Genomic DNA, 19741 nt, shown 5'->3' on the forward strand with positions numbered 1-19741 from the left:
ACCTTCGGTTTTTAAATTTAGACACTCATTGTTTGAGGTTATTAATGTAAACATATTGATGAAGATATATAGGAGTCTGGAAACGAATTTAAAACCCTACTTTATAATAACTTATCCTGTGACCTAGGATAGGCTAGTTAATAATTGTTAAATGTTAACCTCTTCATCTGTAACACAGGGATAATTAACTTGGATTGCCAACTTACAATACAATGGGATAACTGCTAGACCAGAAGTCTGTATGGCATTAAGCGAGGTCACCAAGAAAGAAGGGGGAGGAGATACAGAATAATGGGTTCCAGTTAAGGGATTTGGTTTGGTGAAGAGTTAACAAAGGAGATTTTTACCAAGATGATCCTTGAAGAATGTATAGACATCAGATGGGCAGAAGAAGGACCTAGAACACGCCATACAAAGAACCAGGATGAGAAGGAGGCAATTTAAGAGATAGAGAATACAACTTATAATAAGCCATGGTAATGAAGCTGATTTGGTTGTAAAGGAAAAGAGGGGGATTTGACATGAATTCCAATTTTGAGTTGGAGCAATTGAATCGATGATAGAAATAGTCACTGGGACTGAGTATATAGGGGGAGAATAGTGTTGTGGCTGAACTGAGAATGGGAATAAGGGAGTTTAGCTATGTCCTTTCTAAGTCTTAAATATCCCTGATTCATCCACGTAGAACTGCCCAATAAATAATTAGTTAGTAAATGGAAACTCAACTGAGATATTCACAGATATTGTAAAGAAGGACTGGGGATAGATACTTGAGACATATCTGCAAGTATGTGTTATAGGTAACTCTTGAAAATGCTTGGCTCTCTGAGGGTAATGAAGATCATGAGGTAAAGGGAAGATTATTTTTTTTAACTTACTTAAAATACAAGAATCTTGAGTATTGTCCTTGAAGGAATGGCCAGTAAAGACATTAATTGTAAAAGAGAGAACATAAATAATTTCCAATGCAAGAATTTGGCCTTGAATATTATGGGACTGGGCAACCTGGGACTCAGGAATAACCTAAAACAGGAAAATGAGCAACCCTTTATTTGAGATAAAAACAAAGTGAATGAGTGTGGATTTGGATGAAAAAGGAAAAAAATTTGACATTAGAAAGGGGCACATTAATTTAGCTGACAATAGCTTTGAGTTTGCTAGTGCTATTAAATGTAATATTTCTCCTAGCATTTCAGCATCATTTGGTATTTTAATTCCCAAATTGATTACTAGGCATGGGCTCTGCTGTGATGTGAGCAAACTAGAAACTGCCTGGAAAACCCTGAACACATAGTGTTAATCCCTTAGAAATGGTTGGATGTGATTTTGGATTTGTCCATTGGAAAGTCAGTTTAGTTCAACTCCAGTTTTTTCATCAATAAAATGAGAAATTTAGACTAGATAGCACACATTAGGTCAGGAAATCTTTGTTCATTGTTTAACTGATGTGTGGCTCTGTCTTTTCCATTTTAATATTTGTGATTATTTTCATCACAAAATCGGCAGCATTTCCCACCCCACCTCTCTTTCGAGAAGGAGACTCATCCAGGTGTTTATTGAGTAGGAGAGGTTATCTTTATCCTCATTCATTGATATTTTGGATAAGGACATACTTATCCTGATATACTAATATAAGCAAAAAAGGTAGGTTTTGTTTTGTTTTGTTCTTGCTAAATCTGGATGTAGAGATGTGTGGTCAACCATAATTTGAGGTGATTCAGAAAAATTCAATGTTAGATTTTTCCTGATTTCTTGGTTTGTGACAGCATATCATTTATGTGTGTGGTATAGGTGCAGCTTTCAATTCTAATGTAAAAACGTATTCTTTAGGAGTCTCTTTGTGGTTTTCTTATGCAGATTCATATGCTTCCTTTATTATTTTGAAACCTATATATACAGAAGAATTTCAAGAATATTTTTATAATTAATGTAGTAGAATGCTATCGGCTTTTCGAATTCTAACTCATAAACTTTGGTAATGTTAATAGCGTATTAAAAGGGGAGAATTTCCCTGATGCCCAAGTGTGTATTTTAAAATCAGTTTTAAGTTCCCTCAATGAATCATTGAACATGTCATTAAAAAAATAGGTTGAATAAAACTTCATTAAATAAATGAAGAAAGCAGCTAGTGATGAAGAATGGATGTGACAAGATTCCTTTCCTATTTAACACAACTAACAACATTATCATGTCATACCCCATGGGTCACCAGGGATTTATCTGGGACAAGGGTCAAACCTCACTAATAGCTGCTAAAATCTGAGCATACTTTATTAACTGACTCTGAATGTCAGTTTCAGTAATGGCTTTGTGGGCATTTGCCATGTTTTTCAGGTGAACTATGGCAGTTACTGCACTTAGGATTAAACCATTATGTCACCTACAGGAGTGTATACCTCATGGTATGGCCTAGCTAGTTCCCACTAATTAGGAATTAGGAATAAAAGATAGTAAATTGCATTTTCTTCTGTGATGTGAAAATGGGTATGCTTGCAGTAATTTGGAAGATACAGACACTTTTTTTTTTTTTAATAATTCTGTTTTCCTGGACTCCATTATTTAAAATAAATAAATAAATAAATAAATAAATAAAATAAAATCCTTCCCTGAATGCCTTTTTCCAGTGTTTAAGTCTTATGTTATTGGTTGAAAGAATTGATAAATTATTTAAGGTTCAAATTCCTTCCTTGTCCAAATTAGGATACAGCCTAATGTATCTTAAGGGCTTACTCTGCGTGGCAGCAATTACTGACTTCATCATTCTGTGATCTAGCTAGCATGAGATAGGAAGCAGCAGTTTAAGACCCATTTTCACCTCTGCCTTCCCATCTAAATAAATGCTTTACCCTTCCTAATGTAACCTCTCATTAGGGAGAAAAAAGGGTCTTACAGCAGAGGTTTTGAGTTGTTGGTTTTCAAGGCGAGTTATGAAAACCTCAGGGCTCCTAATAAGAAAAAAAAAAAAAAAAATTCTGGCCCTTTCTCCAGACTTACTAAATCAAATGTAGGAGGAGAGGCATCTTTATTTTAATCTTTCCTATGTGATTCCTAGAGTTAACCTGGCCCTGGACACACAAATGTGTCCAGTTGTTCTCCTTTGGGAAAATGAGTAGTGGTCTATAGTTTGGTGTTAGTTTCATTAAACTTGATTTTCTACTCATTTCAGCAAGCTCTAGAAGTAGTGTGTGTTCTTGGATGGTTCATAGGCTTTATTTGTTTCATTAAAGTATATCCTGATGATAGTAGCCTTCTAAAAGCATGTTGCATAACCCAGAGTGTCTTTTTTTTTTTTTTTTTTTTTTTTTTTAGTTACAATTTTACCACTCGTAGGAATAAGTATTGGATCATAGAACTAAAGGATTACCTCTAGGGAGCATTTCATCAAGCCCCTTGTCTGTAATTAAGTGGATGTCTAAAGCATCCAAAAGAGATTTGCCTTAAATACTGACAAATAGGGGTTCAAGAAGCCCTTTTAGTTGCTCATTACAGTGTTTTTATCACTCTAATAGTCAATAAATTCTTCTTCCCATCCAACCCCAATCACCTCTGCTTTAACCCAAGCATTTTTCTTCTTGTTCAAAACGCCAAGTATGTAGCCGAACACAACCTAACATTACAACATTCCACTGAAGCACTGTCTATTTAATGGACATAATGTGCTTCATGGACACAGAAATTTGGTCAATAAACAGAAATAGTATAGGCAGCATAGAGGTGCAGGTCACTGAATATTAGTTGAAATAGAGAAAAAAAAATAAAATCAATGTCCTTTAAAGTGTGTTTAGCAATGCAATTGGGGACTGCCAGGATACTTTTTATGTAGGCAGCTGCTAGGTGAGAGAAGGGAACAGCTTTCTGACAGTCTCATACTTTACTGTCTGAAAACTTCCCACTTTAGGTTTTTTTCTTCCCAACTCTTCCTACCTGCTTGCATATGGATTTTTTGCTTGTTTGCTCTCCCAATTAGTGATAGAGGGCTTAACAACACAAATAAGAAATTAGAGCAAGAGGTCAGTCAGTGTGGTAAAATTTCAGACAAAGAATAATCAGTCAGTCAATCAATCAAATGGTGTAAGTAATCTAGAGTTTTCCCCATTTTTATTGGATAGAGTTATGATTTTCAACTCTAGACTGCATATTGGAATCACCTGGGGAGCTTATTAGAAGTGGCAAGTTCTAGGGGCACGTGAGTGGCTCAGTCAGTTAAGCGTCTGACTTCTGCTCAGGTCATGAACTCACAGTTCAGGGTTCGAGTTCCGCGTTGACCACTTGGAGCCTGAAGCCTGCTTCAGATTCCGTGTTACCCTCTCTCTCTGCCCCTCCCCCACTTGTGCTCTCTTTCTCAAAAATAGATAAACATTAAATAAGTTTTAAGTGGCAAATCCTAGAACATTGCAGGTAATTTTGATTTACTAGGAATTAAATGATTCCTAGGTATTTTTTAAAGTATTCTGTATCCTGCTACTCAAAATGGTCTATGGACCAGCAGACAGTGACGTTACCTGGGAGCTTATTAGAATGGACAATCTAGGTTCCCACTGATGTTGACCAAATGAAAATCTTCACTAACACAGGAATTCCCATATTAAAGTTCGAAAGGCCCCATTAGATGTTCTAATATACAATGTGGTTCAGAAGCACTGAAGAAGTGGATGGAACCAAAAGTCCCTCCTGAGGGTAAGGATATGGAAGAAATGAGGAAAGAAGAAGCAGATAAGAAAAGAAGAGAAAAGTGGAAGAGTGTAAAAACACAAGAAGACACTTATAAATACTTTGCCTAAATTTAACCTTATTTATTTTTTAATGGGCAGAGATCTTTTTGTTTTGTCACTGTTATGTCAGCACCCTGTTTTGCATTATTTATGAATGTTCTTTATCCTTTTGTAGCTCACAGGAAGCAGTAATAAATATTTAACTAAATTGTCAAAGTTCTTTAAATAAATTTCTAAGGGAGTAACTTTAATTTTTTTTTTCAACGTTTTTTATTTTATTTTTGGGACAGAGAGAGACAGAGCATGAACGGGGGAGGGGCAGAGAGAGAGGGAGACACAGAATCGGAAACAGGCTCCAGGCTCCGAGCCATCAGCCCAGAGCCTGACGCGGGGCTCGAACTCACGGACCGCGAGATCGTGACCTGGCTGAAGTCGGACGCTTAACCGACTGCGCCACCCAGGCGCCCCACTAAGGGAGTAACTTTAAACATGGTTATTATTATAATTAAAGAAGAAACTCAGGGCACCTGGATGACTCAGCGTCTGACTCTTGATTTGGGCTCAGGTCATGATTCCAGGGTTGTGGAACCGTGCCCCACGTTGGGCTCTATGCTGAGTGTGGAGGCTGCTGGAGATTCTCTTTCTCTCTCTCTCTCTCTGCCCCTCTCCTCCACTCGCACTCTTTCTCTAAAAAAATTAAAAAATAAATAAAATAAAGAAGTAACTAGCCACTATTTTTATGAGTGATGTACTGATATGATAAAGCTACTTACTATAATTTCTTGAGATGACAGATATTCTTTCAACAGTATCCCCTTACCCTGGAATGTATGGTTCCTTAAACTTTATCCAATTCTTTTTTTAAAAAATTTTAAGGTTTATTTTTGAGAGAGAGAGACAGACAGAGCATGAGTCGGGGAGGGGCAGAGAAAGAGAAAGACAGAATCCGAAGTAGGCTCCAGGCTCTGAGCTGTCAGCACAGAGCCCGATGTAGGGCTCAAACCTATGAACTATGAGATCATGACCTGAGCTGAAGTTGGATGCTTAACAGACTGAGCCACTTAGACACCCCTCTCCCTCTAATTCTTATGGATATTTTGGATGAATCTCCATTCCTAATCTCAAATTTGCTGAGCCCAATATAATAAACACCGTAACTTCCCAGATTTTATCTTATATTACACAATCACAGTTAGTGATGTACCATCAATGAATAAGATAGTTAAAATTCGACCCAAATTTTTTTTTAAACGTTTATTTATTTTTGAGACAGAGAGAGACAGAGCATGAACAGGGGAGGGGCAGAGAGAGAGGGAGACACAGAATCTGAAACAGGCTCCAGGCTCTGAGCTGTCAGCACAGAGCCCGACGCGGGGCTTGAACTCACGGACCGTGAGATCATGACCTGAGCCGAAGTCGGACGCTTAACCGACCAAGCCACCCAGGCGCCCCTCGACCAAATTTTTAATGCACCCAATGAAGCAATTTAGGAAGGATACTAAATATGAGAGGGGAATATCTAATGAAATAATATTCAGGCAAGGGTGGAAATTAATATAACGAAAGCAATTATAACTCAATGTTCCCATGGAGACTAAGTGAGTTATCTCATTGATTTCAGGAACTGTTGTTTTGTTTTGTGTTTCCATCATAATAAAATATGAGTACAGTTTGATGTGTTTAATTCATATTAAGTAGTATTATTAATCAATAAATGCCATTAAATAGATTATACAAAGGGAATGTTTTCTTTCTAAAAATAAATCTCATATAACAATGTGAAAAAATGTTTCTTAACTGTGTCACATCACTGTTTAGAGATTAAGCTTATTGTTTTGTTCTTTTTGCTTACTTATATTTTTACCTGTCAAGCAAACACTTCTAAATATATTTCATACTTACTGAACTTTCAATTGGAATTAAGGCATGTGAACGCTGGGATAGCAAAAAGTGCTATTTACTGTTGAATATATCATACTTTTTTTATTTTTAAAATGAATTATAGACTGCTTCTGAAGCAAAACCCATAATTCTCTTTTTAATATCTTAAGTCAAAAGTTTAAAAAGTAATGACTTAGAGAGGTGTTTCTTTGCAGGTTCTTGAAATGGAATGGTGTATCTAAGATCAAAGTGTCCTGAAAAAAGTATGAGTTATGTGAACACTTGATAGATGAAATTGCTATTTTGAACAATTTAAAGTTGACTCAACACGTATGAATGAATAATTTCATGTACATGCTTTAAAATTTTCAGAGTGTAGGGGCACCTGGGTGGCTCAGTCAGTTGGGCACCCAACTTTGGCTCAGGTCATGGTCTCACGGTATGTGAGCTCAAGACCTGCATCGAGCTCTGTGTTGACAGCTCAGAGCCTGGAGCCTGCTTTGGATTCTGTTACTCCCTCTCTCTCTGCCCCTCCCCCACTCATGCTCTGTTTCTTTCTGTCTCTCAAAAAAGAATAAATGTTATTTTTTTTACATTTCAGAACATAATAATTATTATTGAACTTAAGATTGAAGTATGATAGATTAGATTTTAAAATATTATTTTCATACTTAAATAGTATACTCAATAAGAGAATTGAACTCAATAGGAACATTTTATATATAATTTTAAAATAAATTAATAGTTAATTATCTTTATAAACATTATCTACATTAATTTTCTCATTTGGTAGGAAAGACCAAAATATATAAACAAAGAGAAACTGAAACATTTTGCATACTTACCTTAAACCACCATAGAGTTAAAAATAGAAATTAACAGTCATATGTGTTTAAGATTAAAATATGGTGTGATTTATATGCTATTAATGCTGACTCATTTTGTGCTATTTCCAGCTGAGCAATGCCTGTCAAGTTAAAGCAAGTTAATAGACTATACTGGGATAATATTTTAAATCTAATAATTTGTTTACTTAACATATGTCTGCTATTTCAGTTAACAGCTTTGGTACATTCAAAAAGGCCTTGTTAAATCTGGAAGAGAGGAATTATATAAGAATTTATTTTTTACAAAATATCTATTAAAAGTATTTTCTTTATATGGTATAATTAGAATATCTAAATAAATATACTACTTGGATAAAAGATAGGAACATCAACATAAGTCCAACGTATGAATATGAAGAATTAATGAGTAGATACAATTTATTTGGGTATATTTCATATATGTAGTGTATATGCATATGTATTTGTATATGTATATGTATATGTATATGTATATGTATATGTATATGTATATATATATATGTATATGTATTGTGTATGTATAATGTATATGAAATATAAATAACCATTACATGCATGACAGGTACAGTTCTAAACATTGGAAAACACCAACAAAATATGTAATAAGTGAGTTGTAAAATATGTTAGGTGGTGATCAATGCTATAACAAAGATGAAAGAAGGAAGGAAAGATGTAAGGAAGGAGGGAAAGAAAGAGAGAAGAGAGGGAGAGAAAGAGAAAAATAGAAAGAAAGAGAAAAAAAAGAGTAGCGTCCATCAGGAATCAGTAATTTGAAACGGATTCAGTATTAAATAGGGGTAGACTTCACTGAGAGAATGAGATTTGAGCAAAGGAAGGTAAAAGAACAGGACAAATTGATTTACTATGTAGAACTTTCTATTAGAATACTTACAAAAGAAATAATTTATTTCAAAATTTAATGTGACCCAAGTTGCAAATACAAAATACACTGTCACAAATCCAGACTTAAAAATCTGTCTTTCAAAATCCTCTATATCAGATAACTCTATTTTTACAAAATAAAAGCAAGACAGGGAATTAATCCAAATGTTGTTTCAGTTTAAACTCTATTTGATGTTTGTATTGCTTTTACTACATAGGTAAGAATATAATCAAGTCTGAAAAAGGAATATAGTTCATACTTAAATATTATATATTATTTTATGAATATCATAATCATGTTCAAATAAAAAGGGTCCAAGTGAAAATGTAGAATCATGAAATAATAACAAAATTTAAGGAGCATTTAAGTCTAATGTATGAATTAGCAATAATTCAGTTATTTGCATTTTGATATGCTGTGTTTCTGGCTATTTTAATATTGTCTATTTACAGGGTTTAGTACCCTACCTCTTTAGTTCTCTGCATGTTTTTCTTTTCCTTTGATATGTCCATTAAGCAGTAACCAAATGCTTTCACTGAGTTGGCAATATATGATTTATTTAGTTGGAAAGGATACTTACTTTCTTGTATAGGAAGTGTCAAGCATGTACCAGTCCCTAAGGATAAAAACATCAATAATAAGACAATAGACTTCAAAAAACTACTCTAATAGTTTAGTAGAGGGAACAAACCTAAAAAAAAAAAGATACAATGTAAAGTACAATAATAATATCTAACCTGAGAACTATTAACAGGGGCCATGTGAAGCACTTTATACCTATGTCTCTATTTATCTTCAATCCCATTAGACACAAATGATTACTAAATCCATCTTAAAACTGGTAAAATGAAATACAAACATATTCAATAACTTGTTCCTATCACAAGAATAGAGTTAGGATTTGGGCGTAGTCCTTCAGACCACACAGTCTGCATTAACTTTCTCCCTTGTTCAGAAGAAACAGTGATAAAATAACTCATCCTAGCGATGTATCTGGAGTTTTCAGAGAGGAAATGGCATCTGAATACAATCTTATAGATGAATATTTGCCAGGATAAGAAGACAAGAAGGGTTTTTAGCATGGATGAGAGCATTATAAAAAGGCAATGAGAATCAAAATTGCAAACGATGCAAGAAATCAGGAATCACAAGTGGTGTTTGTGTATGGATGGATGTGAAAAGCACAGTGAGAGACACCAGTATAGATAGAGGTGGTGTTTAATTGATGAAGCACTTTTATCCCTTGTTATGGGTTTCCTCCTTTAGTACAGGGATGACAAGTTTTACCTTGCGAAACAACACTGATTTATAAGCAGTGGCTTGTATTTTCAAGCCATTGCTTTTAGAGCAGCATAGAGGATTAATTGGGATCTGAGAAACCTTTTAGAAGGCTATGTAATAATTTAGATATACGTTTTTGAAAAAGTTGGAGTAGAGAGGAGGGACAGTCATGAGGACTGTTAGTTAGCAATTTTATTTGATAATTTTGTTAGGTATGCGAAGTGAGAGTGAGGGCAAAGGAGAAATAGAAAACACATCCCAAATTTTTAACTAAGCTACTGGATGGGTGGTACTAATTAAGAGGAGTGAACAAAGGAGACAGATATGCTCAATTGGTGGAGGTGAGAAAGTGTACATTCCACATTGTACATCTTGAGGTATCTAAATGGGTCTTTTGTAGGCACCTGGTAATACTTGCTGCTGCTCAGTAGAAAATTCAGATTTGGATCTGATGTCATCTATCTATAAGTAGTGTGAAAAGTAGGGAATTAATGGTTTCATCTAGGCATGAGCCCATAACCCAAAGAAAACTGTCAAGACCAACTGGGGGAATACTACTGCTTAAAGGTCAGAGTCTTTCTACAGTAGCAATGAAGAAAGCTTTGAAGAACTATTTAAAAAGATGAAAGGAAAGCAGATTGAAGTGGAAATATGGAAGCCAAGAAGGGATGTGCTATATATATTCTGTAACATTTATTTCTCTAAATACTTAAAAAGTATCTCTTTGGAATAAGTGAAATAAGTGTCCCTCAGTGCTATAATGTTGATGCCCAGCCTGTTGCACTGATTTTACTAAAGCATACCTCGATACAGTGCTGTCAGCTTGGATCAAAGGATGTTGTTAGAAAGACCAATGGAAATTTTTGTTGTGTCCACTATGAATGTGCCCCTCCCTTCCTTTCCTTCCTTCCTTCCTTCCTTCCTTCCTTCCTTCCTTCCTTCCTTCATTCCTCCCTCCCTCCCTCCCTTGCTCCTTCCCTTCCTCCTTCACTTCTTTTGAGGATATTGCACTGTTCCTTACATAGGAATCTTGGTGGAAATTTACTTAAATCTCAAGAATAGAAACACTTATGCTACTATTGACCAGTTATCTATATCTGTATCATTATTTATATATCTACTTGATATGAATCATGTAAGATATAATGTGAATCATATAAAAGTTTATGTTCCCTTGACTACTAAAAAGCTTAGATTATTTGTGGGGATACCTTCTGCCATAAAATCTTACTGTGCACATTGTGAATTGACTTCACTGCTGACTCCATTTTTTGCACCCTGCCAAAATGCCTTACTCAGTTACTTCAAATTTGATTCTTTCCTGCTAAGTTGTACAATATTTTTGTAAAATACGAGAGGTGCTTTCTGGAACAAGAAAGAAGATACAAACAAACGTATGTATTAATTTTTGAAGGTTTTTGTACAATAATTTTGACCTGTTGCAGACTTCATTTGGTACATATTAGCTGAATTGAGTCAGTGGTGGGTTGATTGTTGTTACCTGAGAGCTCAGCCTTTGTCAGCTACTCCAAAGCACCTTAGAAGTTTCTTTTGGTGGCTGACTTTGATCAAAGTCTCATCTCTGCCTTCTGCAGTGACAAGGACGGTGTGTGCAGAACAGTGTGACGGCAGGTGCTATGGACCCTACGTCAGTGACTGCTGTCATAGAGAATGTGCTGGAGGTTGCTCAGGACCAAAAGACACCGACTGCTTTGTAAGTCTTGGAGATCCCCTTTTAGTCTCCTGATCACCCTCCTTTCTAGTTGGATTCGGGCATACTGAATCTTTAACTTCTCATTAAAATAAGATCGAATTTAACCATTTTAAGATTAAGAAAGATGTTTTGCCTTCCTATAATACATCTCCTCACTGGGTGGCTATTGATTAACTATGATATTTCTGTTATAGTAAATGAATTATGTCTTTCGGACATAATTTATATTACAGGTGAGATGTATTGGAGAATGAAAAGGGGAAAAGATAAAAAGATATTGAGATATCTTTTAAAAGCTAATAGTTCCCTTCCAAAATTTACATTGATTACCTGTTTATGTTGTTGCATCATTGAATTTTCTGAGTGGGGGCTCTTGAATTTTATTTCTTGAATTTAAATTTCAAGATTATAGCTCTTGATTTCAAGATTATTCATAAATTTATTCATTTAACTATTTCCCAGTATATTTTGTTTACAAGTTAATATTATTCAAAATTTATAAGATTTACAAACGCATGCTGAAAGCAATTTATATGCTAATCAGTGTGATTTTTATTTTAGAAAAGGACAGTTTTCTTTCCTTAAAATTAACATTTATAGCTTTTTGGGGACATGTTTTAATTACATTTTAATATCCCCAATACAGTTATTTCTGCTCTTTAGAATCAGACAATTCTGTGAACTATAGTTACCACAATTTCATAAACACAGACATTGTTTTCATTTTATGCTAAAAATAATAAAATAAGTAATTGTTTTTGCTATTAACAATGAACAGAGATATTCATTTTTTCCCGTTCTGAAATACCCAGAGAATACACATATATATTAAGAATTGAACATTTTTTAAATGACACAACTCTGAAAATAGGCAAAACATAAATTAAACCTCTTATGATATAGTCATTTCTTAATTTTCTTAATGTTACAAGAAACTTAATTTTTCTACCCTAATCCTATATTGAAACAAAAGTATATATTGCAGAAGTGAGTAGGGAAGAAGAAGTAAAGAAAAGAAAAATGTCAAAAATTTAAGGAGGATGCTCAGCAGGTTTTGAAGTGAGACGCTTTCCCTTGCCTATCATCTGATACGGGGTAAAGCCTGATGCCGGGGACACCGAACAGGTGTTATAGTAACAATTCCAAAGCAGTAACAACAAGAAACACAAACAATAGCCATTCTTTCATGGTTCCATTATCATGATAAGCAGAGTGCCTGGTGAGCCTTAGAATTCTCATTTCATTACTTTTATGGAATGGTCCAATGACTCCACTTTGGCATTTGGTACAGAATGTTCAAGAATGCCAGACCGAGGCCTTGGTGTAAGTTCCGTTGTTTTGTGTGCAGTCTGGAAGGTAAATTTGTTTGATTCCTCTGGTTTATGTCCCTTTGTTGCCAAGCAGTCTGTGCACAACACTGCATAAAGTATGTTCGTAAAGCAATTATGAGGACACATGAAGTTTTATAGCCATAAATTAAAACTCACTGAGTTTTCCTGATTGCTTTTTAATAGATTCTTCCTGGAAAATGTCATCGTAGTGAATAATGTATCATGAGTGAGTCTCGTTCTGATTATGCATCTAGTAGGCCATTGTCAGGGAATTGTCATGTTTGTGATGAAGCACTTGCTAAAACAACAATTGATGAAGAAAATGTTTTGAAGAAACAAAATGAATTAGTGCTTATTAATAACCATACATACAATTTATGATGAAATATAAAATATAGCTAGAGTTCATATGAGCTTACCTTCCAAGGCCTAAATTATTCCTCTGAAGGTTTAAGTTGTTCAATTAAGAGAATTAGTTCATCCACTCTTTTGAAAGCCATGTTTGTATGTGTGTGTGTGTATATATATATATATATATGTGTGTGTGTGTGTGTGTGTGTGTGTGTATAATATATGTAACGTACATATATATATAATTTGTATGTATATGTACGTTACATATATTTTATATCAAATACCTCTCAGGTGGCAAAATTGTTTTTAATTCTTCTCAAATGCATTTGAACATATTAACAAATGAAGTCTCAATGCAAATAGGTAAGTCAGCAGAAACAAACTGTTTTATTTGAACTTGATGGCTTTTACTAAATGGTGTGGTATTATGATGAAAGCCACACAGGAAATGGCAGCACATTATTTAATCATGAGCTAAGTATGTCTGCTTCCCTTCATTTCAGCATCAAATACTCTGTATTTATATGGACTAGTCACCTTCCAAAACCTTTTCTTCAAGTCCAGTGTAAATGGCTCCTCACCAATGATTCCTCACCACACAGTGATGACCAATGTACTTCTCATGCTGCTTCTGGCACTGAACTTTCCAAACACCAGCTTTAAGGAAAATCTAGATTGTAGAATTGGGAAGTCAGTTGCCAGTGCCAGACTCTGAGACTCAGTATAAACACTTTGAATGGTGTGAGTCAAAATTTGTTTTCACTGTGAGCTAATTTTAATAACTTAAACCAATTATTAATTTGGAGATCACTGGACAGAGACTAAGTAACTTGAACATCAATAACTTTGTAGAGATGGTATATTCATTGACACTGGAAAACAAGTTTTATAAAATTTTAGAAGTCCAAAACAAGTTAGAACTTAACACTAAGCACTTAATGACTACAAAGTATCAAATTTTATACTTTTTGTGAAATAAGTATAGAACACATGTGTAAAAATATAAATATAATAATAAAGAATACATCCTTCTCACAAAGCTGTTACAGCAATGTTCTTTTAACAAGTTATGAAGGTTATTTTTAGATGAAATTAATACTTGCTATGTTGCAGGCCTGCATGAATTTCAATGACAGTGGAGCGTGTGTTACTCAATGTCCCCAAACTTTTGTCTACAATCCAACCACTTTTCAGCTGGAACATAACTTCAATGCAAAGTATACATATGGAGCATTTTGTGTCAAGAAATGCCCACGTAAGTAACAAGATGAGAATAGCCAATTTAATGAGATCATCATTTAAAAACAGAAAAATTTCATATAGATTTATTGTAATTTAAAACTTGCAATAATATTGTTGGATATACTTGGATTTAGGTCCTATTGCTACCATTTCACAAATAAGAAAATTAAAGTTCAAAAAATTAAAGTGATTGGTCCAAAGTCTCAGCAAAGGAGTGTCATGCTTAAAGTTAGAATGTAGTGTCATTGCCTTCTAAGCTCACTGTTTTCACTGTACCTCAGTGTATTTGTACATGATACTGTTTCTCAAAAAAGTGATTAGTTAAGTGGCAGCAAGCTTTGTAATCAATGAGGTCTGCTTCTAATCACAATGAATTTTTACCTAATACCATTTCTGATTACTTATTTGTAATAGATTGTGTAGCATGATAGTTTTAATATCAAATCTAATCTTAAACAATTACAATAGATGTGAAGGGCATGTTGACAGATCTTTACAAAATTGATAACTCATCCTGGGAATTCCAAGTGACCAGCTTCACTTTCATCAAGAATTCAGTATAATGTATGTCTTCACGTTTGCTCCAGAGTGAGAAATGGGACATTATTTCTTCATTGTTTTACCAGGAAAAAGAATGACTACATTCGTCCACATACTCATTTAAAAGAAGAAGGTTTTACAATCTACATCATACCGCTATTATGGTTTCCTTATTTTGTGTCTGTGATTGAATAGGAAGTGTGAAGGACATAGGATTAGAGTGGTTATGGTTGTGGCTCTGCCCACTTATTACTTATGTGATTTTAAATGAACTATTTAGTTTTCTGTATTCTCCTTAAGAGTTGGAGAGTAATAATCATGGTTCTGTCTTTCCTGGAGTTATTATAATGATCAAAGGTTTGGGGAATAAGAATCAGAGGGACAGTATATAAAAACAAGTGTTTGAAAACAATGACAATTCTCGTCATTATTATTACATACTTTTATATTGGTTAAAAGAATAGTTATGCATATAAGCTTTTAACACCTAAATTGTGGCAAGTGGAGAACTATTTTGTGAAATTACACGCCCAGTTTCCTTAGATAACTCATAAATTTCCTTTCTTGCAATAGTTTAGGTCAATCAAATTACAGACTGATTTAAAAACACTTCAGTGTTTATCTATGTAAAATTCAAATATTTGAAGGGTCCTGCTCATGAGGCATGAACTATTTTGGGAAAACAAAGACATTTAGCTTTTAAATACTGGTCCACAATCTCCAACCCAGACTTCTAACATTCAAAAATTACAGACAAATATTTTTTGCAACTCGTTTGGCTGCAAAATCTGTACCTGACTGATATGAGGGTATTTATAATTTGTATTTACTCCACTTGATATATATTGCTGCAAAACTGTAGAGGTGTTTAAATATGGGGTATTTCTGCAGACCTTGCAGAAAGGATGGCCACATAATATGCAGTGTATTCAGATGTTGCAGGCTTGGTTCTCCTCACACAGAGATTAGGTCCTTAAGGAGGAGTGTTCTCAGAATGACTACAGAAGGAGAAAGAGAAGGAAGGGAACAGGCTGCAATGCAGTGTCAACAATGTGCCTTCTGTTGTGGTGGATGCCCTCTGGTGGATGTTAACTGGGAATGCAAAGATCTTCACTGCCCACTCCCATGGGATTCATATACATCCCTCCACCGCAGACTTCCTTCAGTCCCAGACTTCCCAATATTTCTTCTCCCATGGCAAACTACTGCTCATGAGTCCATACTTACTGTAAGTCCATACTTACTGTGTGTTCCGCACAAAGTAAGTGATCATCTGAACTATCCAGAACTATGCCCACTGGTAGGTTTTTTCCTTGCCACTGTCTTTCAAGTCTGCTCCTGAGTGAGCCGCAGGGCCACTGCCATTCATTTTGAGTGGCTTGCACCCACATAGCAAACTTAATTTTTGTCTTCGTCTGTTAACTCTCACAAGTGCCCTCTTTTGGCCCCCACGCAGACATAGGTATGAGCTGAGTGAGAGGTGCCAGCATGAGGAGTCTGGGCTACCTGCTTATGTGTTTACTTAGGCCTCTGCCATGATTCACATCCAATCTTAAATATACTGCTTCTATCTTGGGGTGGATTCCTGTTGAACATGGCCAACATTATGACATCACGGTTCTAATAAAACCTGATTTATGATGGGCAAATCTTTGTTTAATTTTTTTAAGTTTATTTATTTATTTTGAGGGAGAGAAAGAGAGCAAAAATGAGAGTGAGCACAAGTTGGGGAGGGTCAAAGAGAAGGAGAGAGGATCCCAAGCAGGCTTTGTGCTATTACTACAGAGCCCTACGTGGGCTCGAACTCATGAACCAAGAGGTCATGACCTGAGCCGAGATCAAGAGTCAGACATTTAGCTGACTGAGCCACCTAGGTGCCCCTGTGATGGGTAATTCTGACTAGAAGGCCAATCAATGACCCATGGTTAGGTGCTCTATCTCTACCAGGAGCCAGAAGTGTATCAGGAGTTGTTTAGTAAATAGCATACGATTATGTGCTACAGATTGCGTGGCTTAGCTATAGAATTGTGGAGGTCTCAATATGATTTTCCAGCTAGGACTTGCCATAACTCCACATGACTTATTTTCCCACAACAGACACTCCTACTACCGATAGCCTCTTGGGTTTTATTACCCAAGTCGCATAATTCCTTGCATCCCAGACTGGACTTGCACGATATGCCTTTCCTGATCTTCCATACCAGTGAATATTAGGCCAGAAGCAGTATTCCCAGACATGGAAGGATACTGCTTTTGAAATATAAAGTGGCCTAGCAGGTATTGTGTTTTCTCTTTACTGTGGGAGGCTTTCGATGCAATGATTTGTTCTTTTTTTTGGGAGGAGACAATGTCATGGCATATTCCAGATCACTGGACCCCTAAACATTTTACCACTGTATCAGGTAATTGGATATACCTGGTTTATTTAGTATACCTTTCCTAAGATGCTGCCTTTCAAATCCCATTTTGTTTCTTCATATAAAACTAGGGAACAGTTTATATGACATTCCACTGAAAGATAGAACACATTTTAAACATTTCCTCCTGGATATGAAGTGCACTTTCTTGATCCAAGGCAATTCAACTTCAGCTTCATTTGTGCCTCATGTAACTTGAAGTATTTTTAGACTTCAAACTTGCATCATGACATGAAATGAAGTGGAACTATTGAAAAACACAAACTAAATGTCATGTAGTTTCCTAAGTCTATAAAAGAAATTCTCTCTATCTTGGGGGCAATTCAGGATGTGGAGCAGTAGTCAAGCAAGTACTAACCATTGTTAACACATGCTGCCCTTGGATTTGAATGTGGGTGCTCATAGATTCTATTTCAGGCTGAGATATTTAAACGGAGATGTTTTAAGGAAAGAGACGTGTATGCTACCAATGATGCTAATCATTGTCAAGCCCTAAAATACCTTATTTTAAAGTTGTTTGCTGAGCATCACCATTATTGCTCATTTTACCTTTTTTAAAATCAGATAACTTTGTGGTGGATTCCAGTTCTTGTGTGCGTGCCTGCCCTAGTTCCAAGATGGAAGTGGAAGAAAATGGGATTAAAATGTGTAAACCTTGCACTGATATTTGCCCAAAAGGTGAGTGATAGCTGAGATTATTTTTGGCTAGAACTGGGACCTACACCAAGGTTTTTCCTTGTACTTCTTAATGGACCGGCTAAGTTCGCTTCTCTGAACACATCACTCCCATACCAAACCTTCCCTCACACACTTTCCCAGGGCTTTGAATAGTTCCCCAAAGTACTAACTGTCTCAACAGTGTGTATTATTGATTTTGTATGATCTATAGTAAATGATGCAGGTAAAATTCAGAGTTCACTTTGATAGAAACACAGGAAAAAAGTTGTGTTTTGTTCTATATGTAGCAGATCTTAGAAGTATGCATATAACAAGGGATCACATGATTATTTTAACATCAAGAACCCATCTTAGTCGCTTGCCACTCTACGCTAAACGATCTGCTGTATATATGAAGGGGTGCAAAGGGACAAATAACATGATATTTACTCTGCAGGTCCTCAAAACTATTTTGAGAGATTATAAAATGACAAGAAAGTTTACTGTAAGTATCAAATAAATGTTTCAGATAATCCATGTCATAGAATATTAGTGGAGAAAGAAATCCCTTCTAGCTGCAGTACTCAAGTTCCTCACCAGAGTGAAACTTAAATTAAGCAGGATGAAAGTAGAGTCCAAATTTTCTGAACGATATTAAGCTCTCCAAAGTATCAAAAAGTGCCTTTTAAAAGGGCAAACTTCAGACTTACTTTTAGACTACATTCTCTCTTTGTCTCTTCTCTCTCTCTCTCCCTCTCTCTCTCTCCCTCTCCCTCCCTCCCCCCTCACCCCCTCCACGCACCCACACAAATACACATACTTTGTTTTGTTTTGTCTTTAAGTAGTGCTCAGAATGTATAGATAACACTCAATTTAAGAATTTAAATGTAAATACTTAAATGGCTCTTGATTCTGATTACAACTCATTTCACTAGTACTTTGTTTAATATATATTCTTAATAAGACCAATATTTTTAAAACCACAGGTTGTAGACCATCATTAGGCCATGAAATAATTTTCCTCAAGTGATTTAAAAGTATTAAAAATGATATCTTAGAACAGATGAGAAAATAGTTGACTTTATGTGGCAAGGGCTAGTGTTGACTGTTAAAAGTTGTGTTTTAGTTATGTATGTGCTGTGTGGGTATACTGAGACTTGATATAAGATATGATTTTTATGAGTCATGGTCACTAGACTATAACGCAGGGACAATATTTTAAAGTAGGCCCATCAGTAAATGTTGCATGAATGAATGATTATTTTATGTTAGAAAACAGTTTATTTCTTATGATGAACTTTTTTTTCCCATTTTATAATTGAAAAATGGTTATTTTACAATAAAAATGCAATGATTTCTTGACTGAGATCAAAGTTTCTCACCTCCTTGACTGTGAGTCTTGTTTCTACAGCTTGTGATGGCATTGGCACAGGATCACTGATGTCAGCTCAGACCGTGGATTCCAGTAACATTGACAAATTCATAAACTGCACCAAAATCAATGGGAATTTGATCTTCCTTGTCACTGGTATTCATGGGTCAGTATTAAATTTTTGCAGAAAATTATTTTACAAAGTGTAAACAAAGCTTAAAGGATTATTTAGCTTTGTCTGTTTGACTCCTTTTGACCCAGATGAGTTCTGCCCGACATTAATGCTCCTCTTCAGCAAAGTCAAATGCCGGATTTTACCATCAGTGATAGTAAAAACCACAGTTTTGAGGTATATTCAGACTATGAGTTTAGTAACTACTTATATTTGACAATATACATTTATATATTTATTAAAATGTATTTGTAGGACATTCTCCTCAAATCTACAAATTTCAGAAAGCTTGACATATTTTTAGATATGCTTAGGGAAA

General features: G+C 35.3%; 1 protein-coding gene across 1 annotated transcript in view; it reads left to right on the forward strand.

Annotated features, from left to right (window-relative positions):
- Positions 1 to 19741, forward strand: part of ERBB4 (erb-b2 receptor tyrosine kinase 4) — a 448902-nt gene that overhangs the window by 121880 nt on the left and 307281 nt on the right. Inside the window, exons 4-7 of the mRNA XM_049615240.1 lie at positions 11219 to 11337; positions 14136 to 14277; positions 17786 to 17899; positions 19290 to 19416. Coding sequence (XP_049471197.1) covers positions 11219 to 11337; positions 14136 to 14277; positions 17786 to 17899; positions 19290 to 19416 — 502 coding nt within the window. The remainder of the gene's footprint in view (positions 1 to 11218; positions 11338 to 14135; positions 14278 to 17785; positions 17900 to 19289; positions 19417 to 19741) is intronic.

Source organism: Panthera uncia (assembly GCF_023721935.1).
Source record: "Panthera uncia isolate 11264 chromosome C1 unlocalized genomic scaffold, Puncia_PCG_1.0 HiC_scaffold_3, whole genome shotgun sequence".
Taxonomy (NCBI): Eukaryota; Metazoa; Chordata; class Mammalia; order Carnivora; family Felidae; genus Panthera; species Panthera uncia.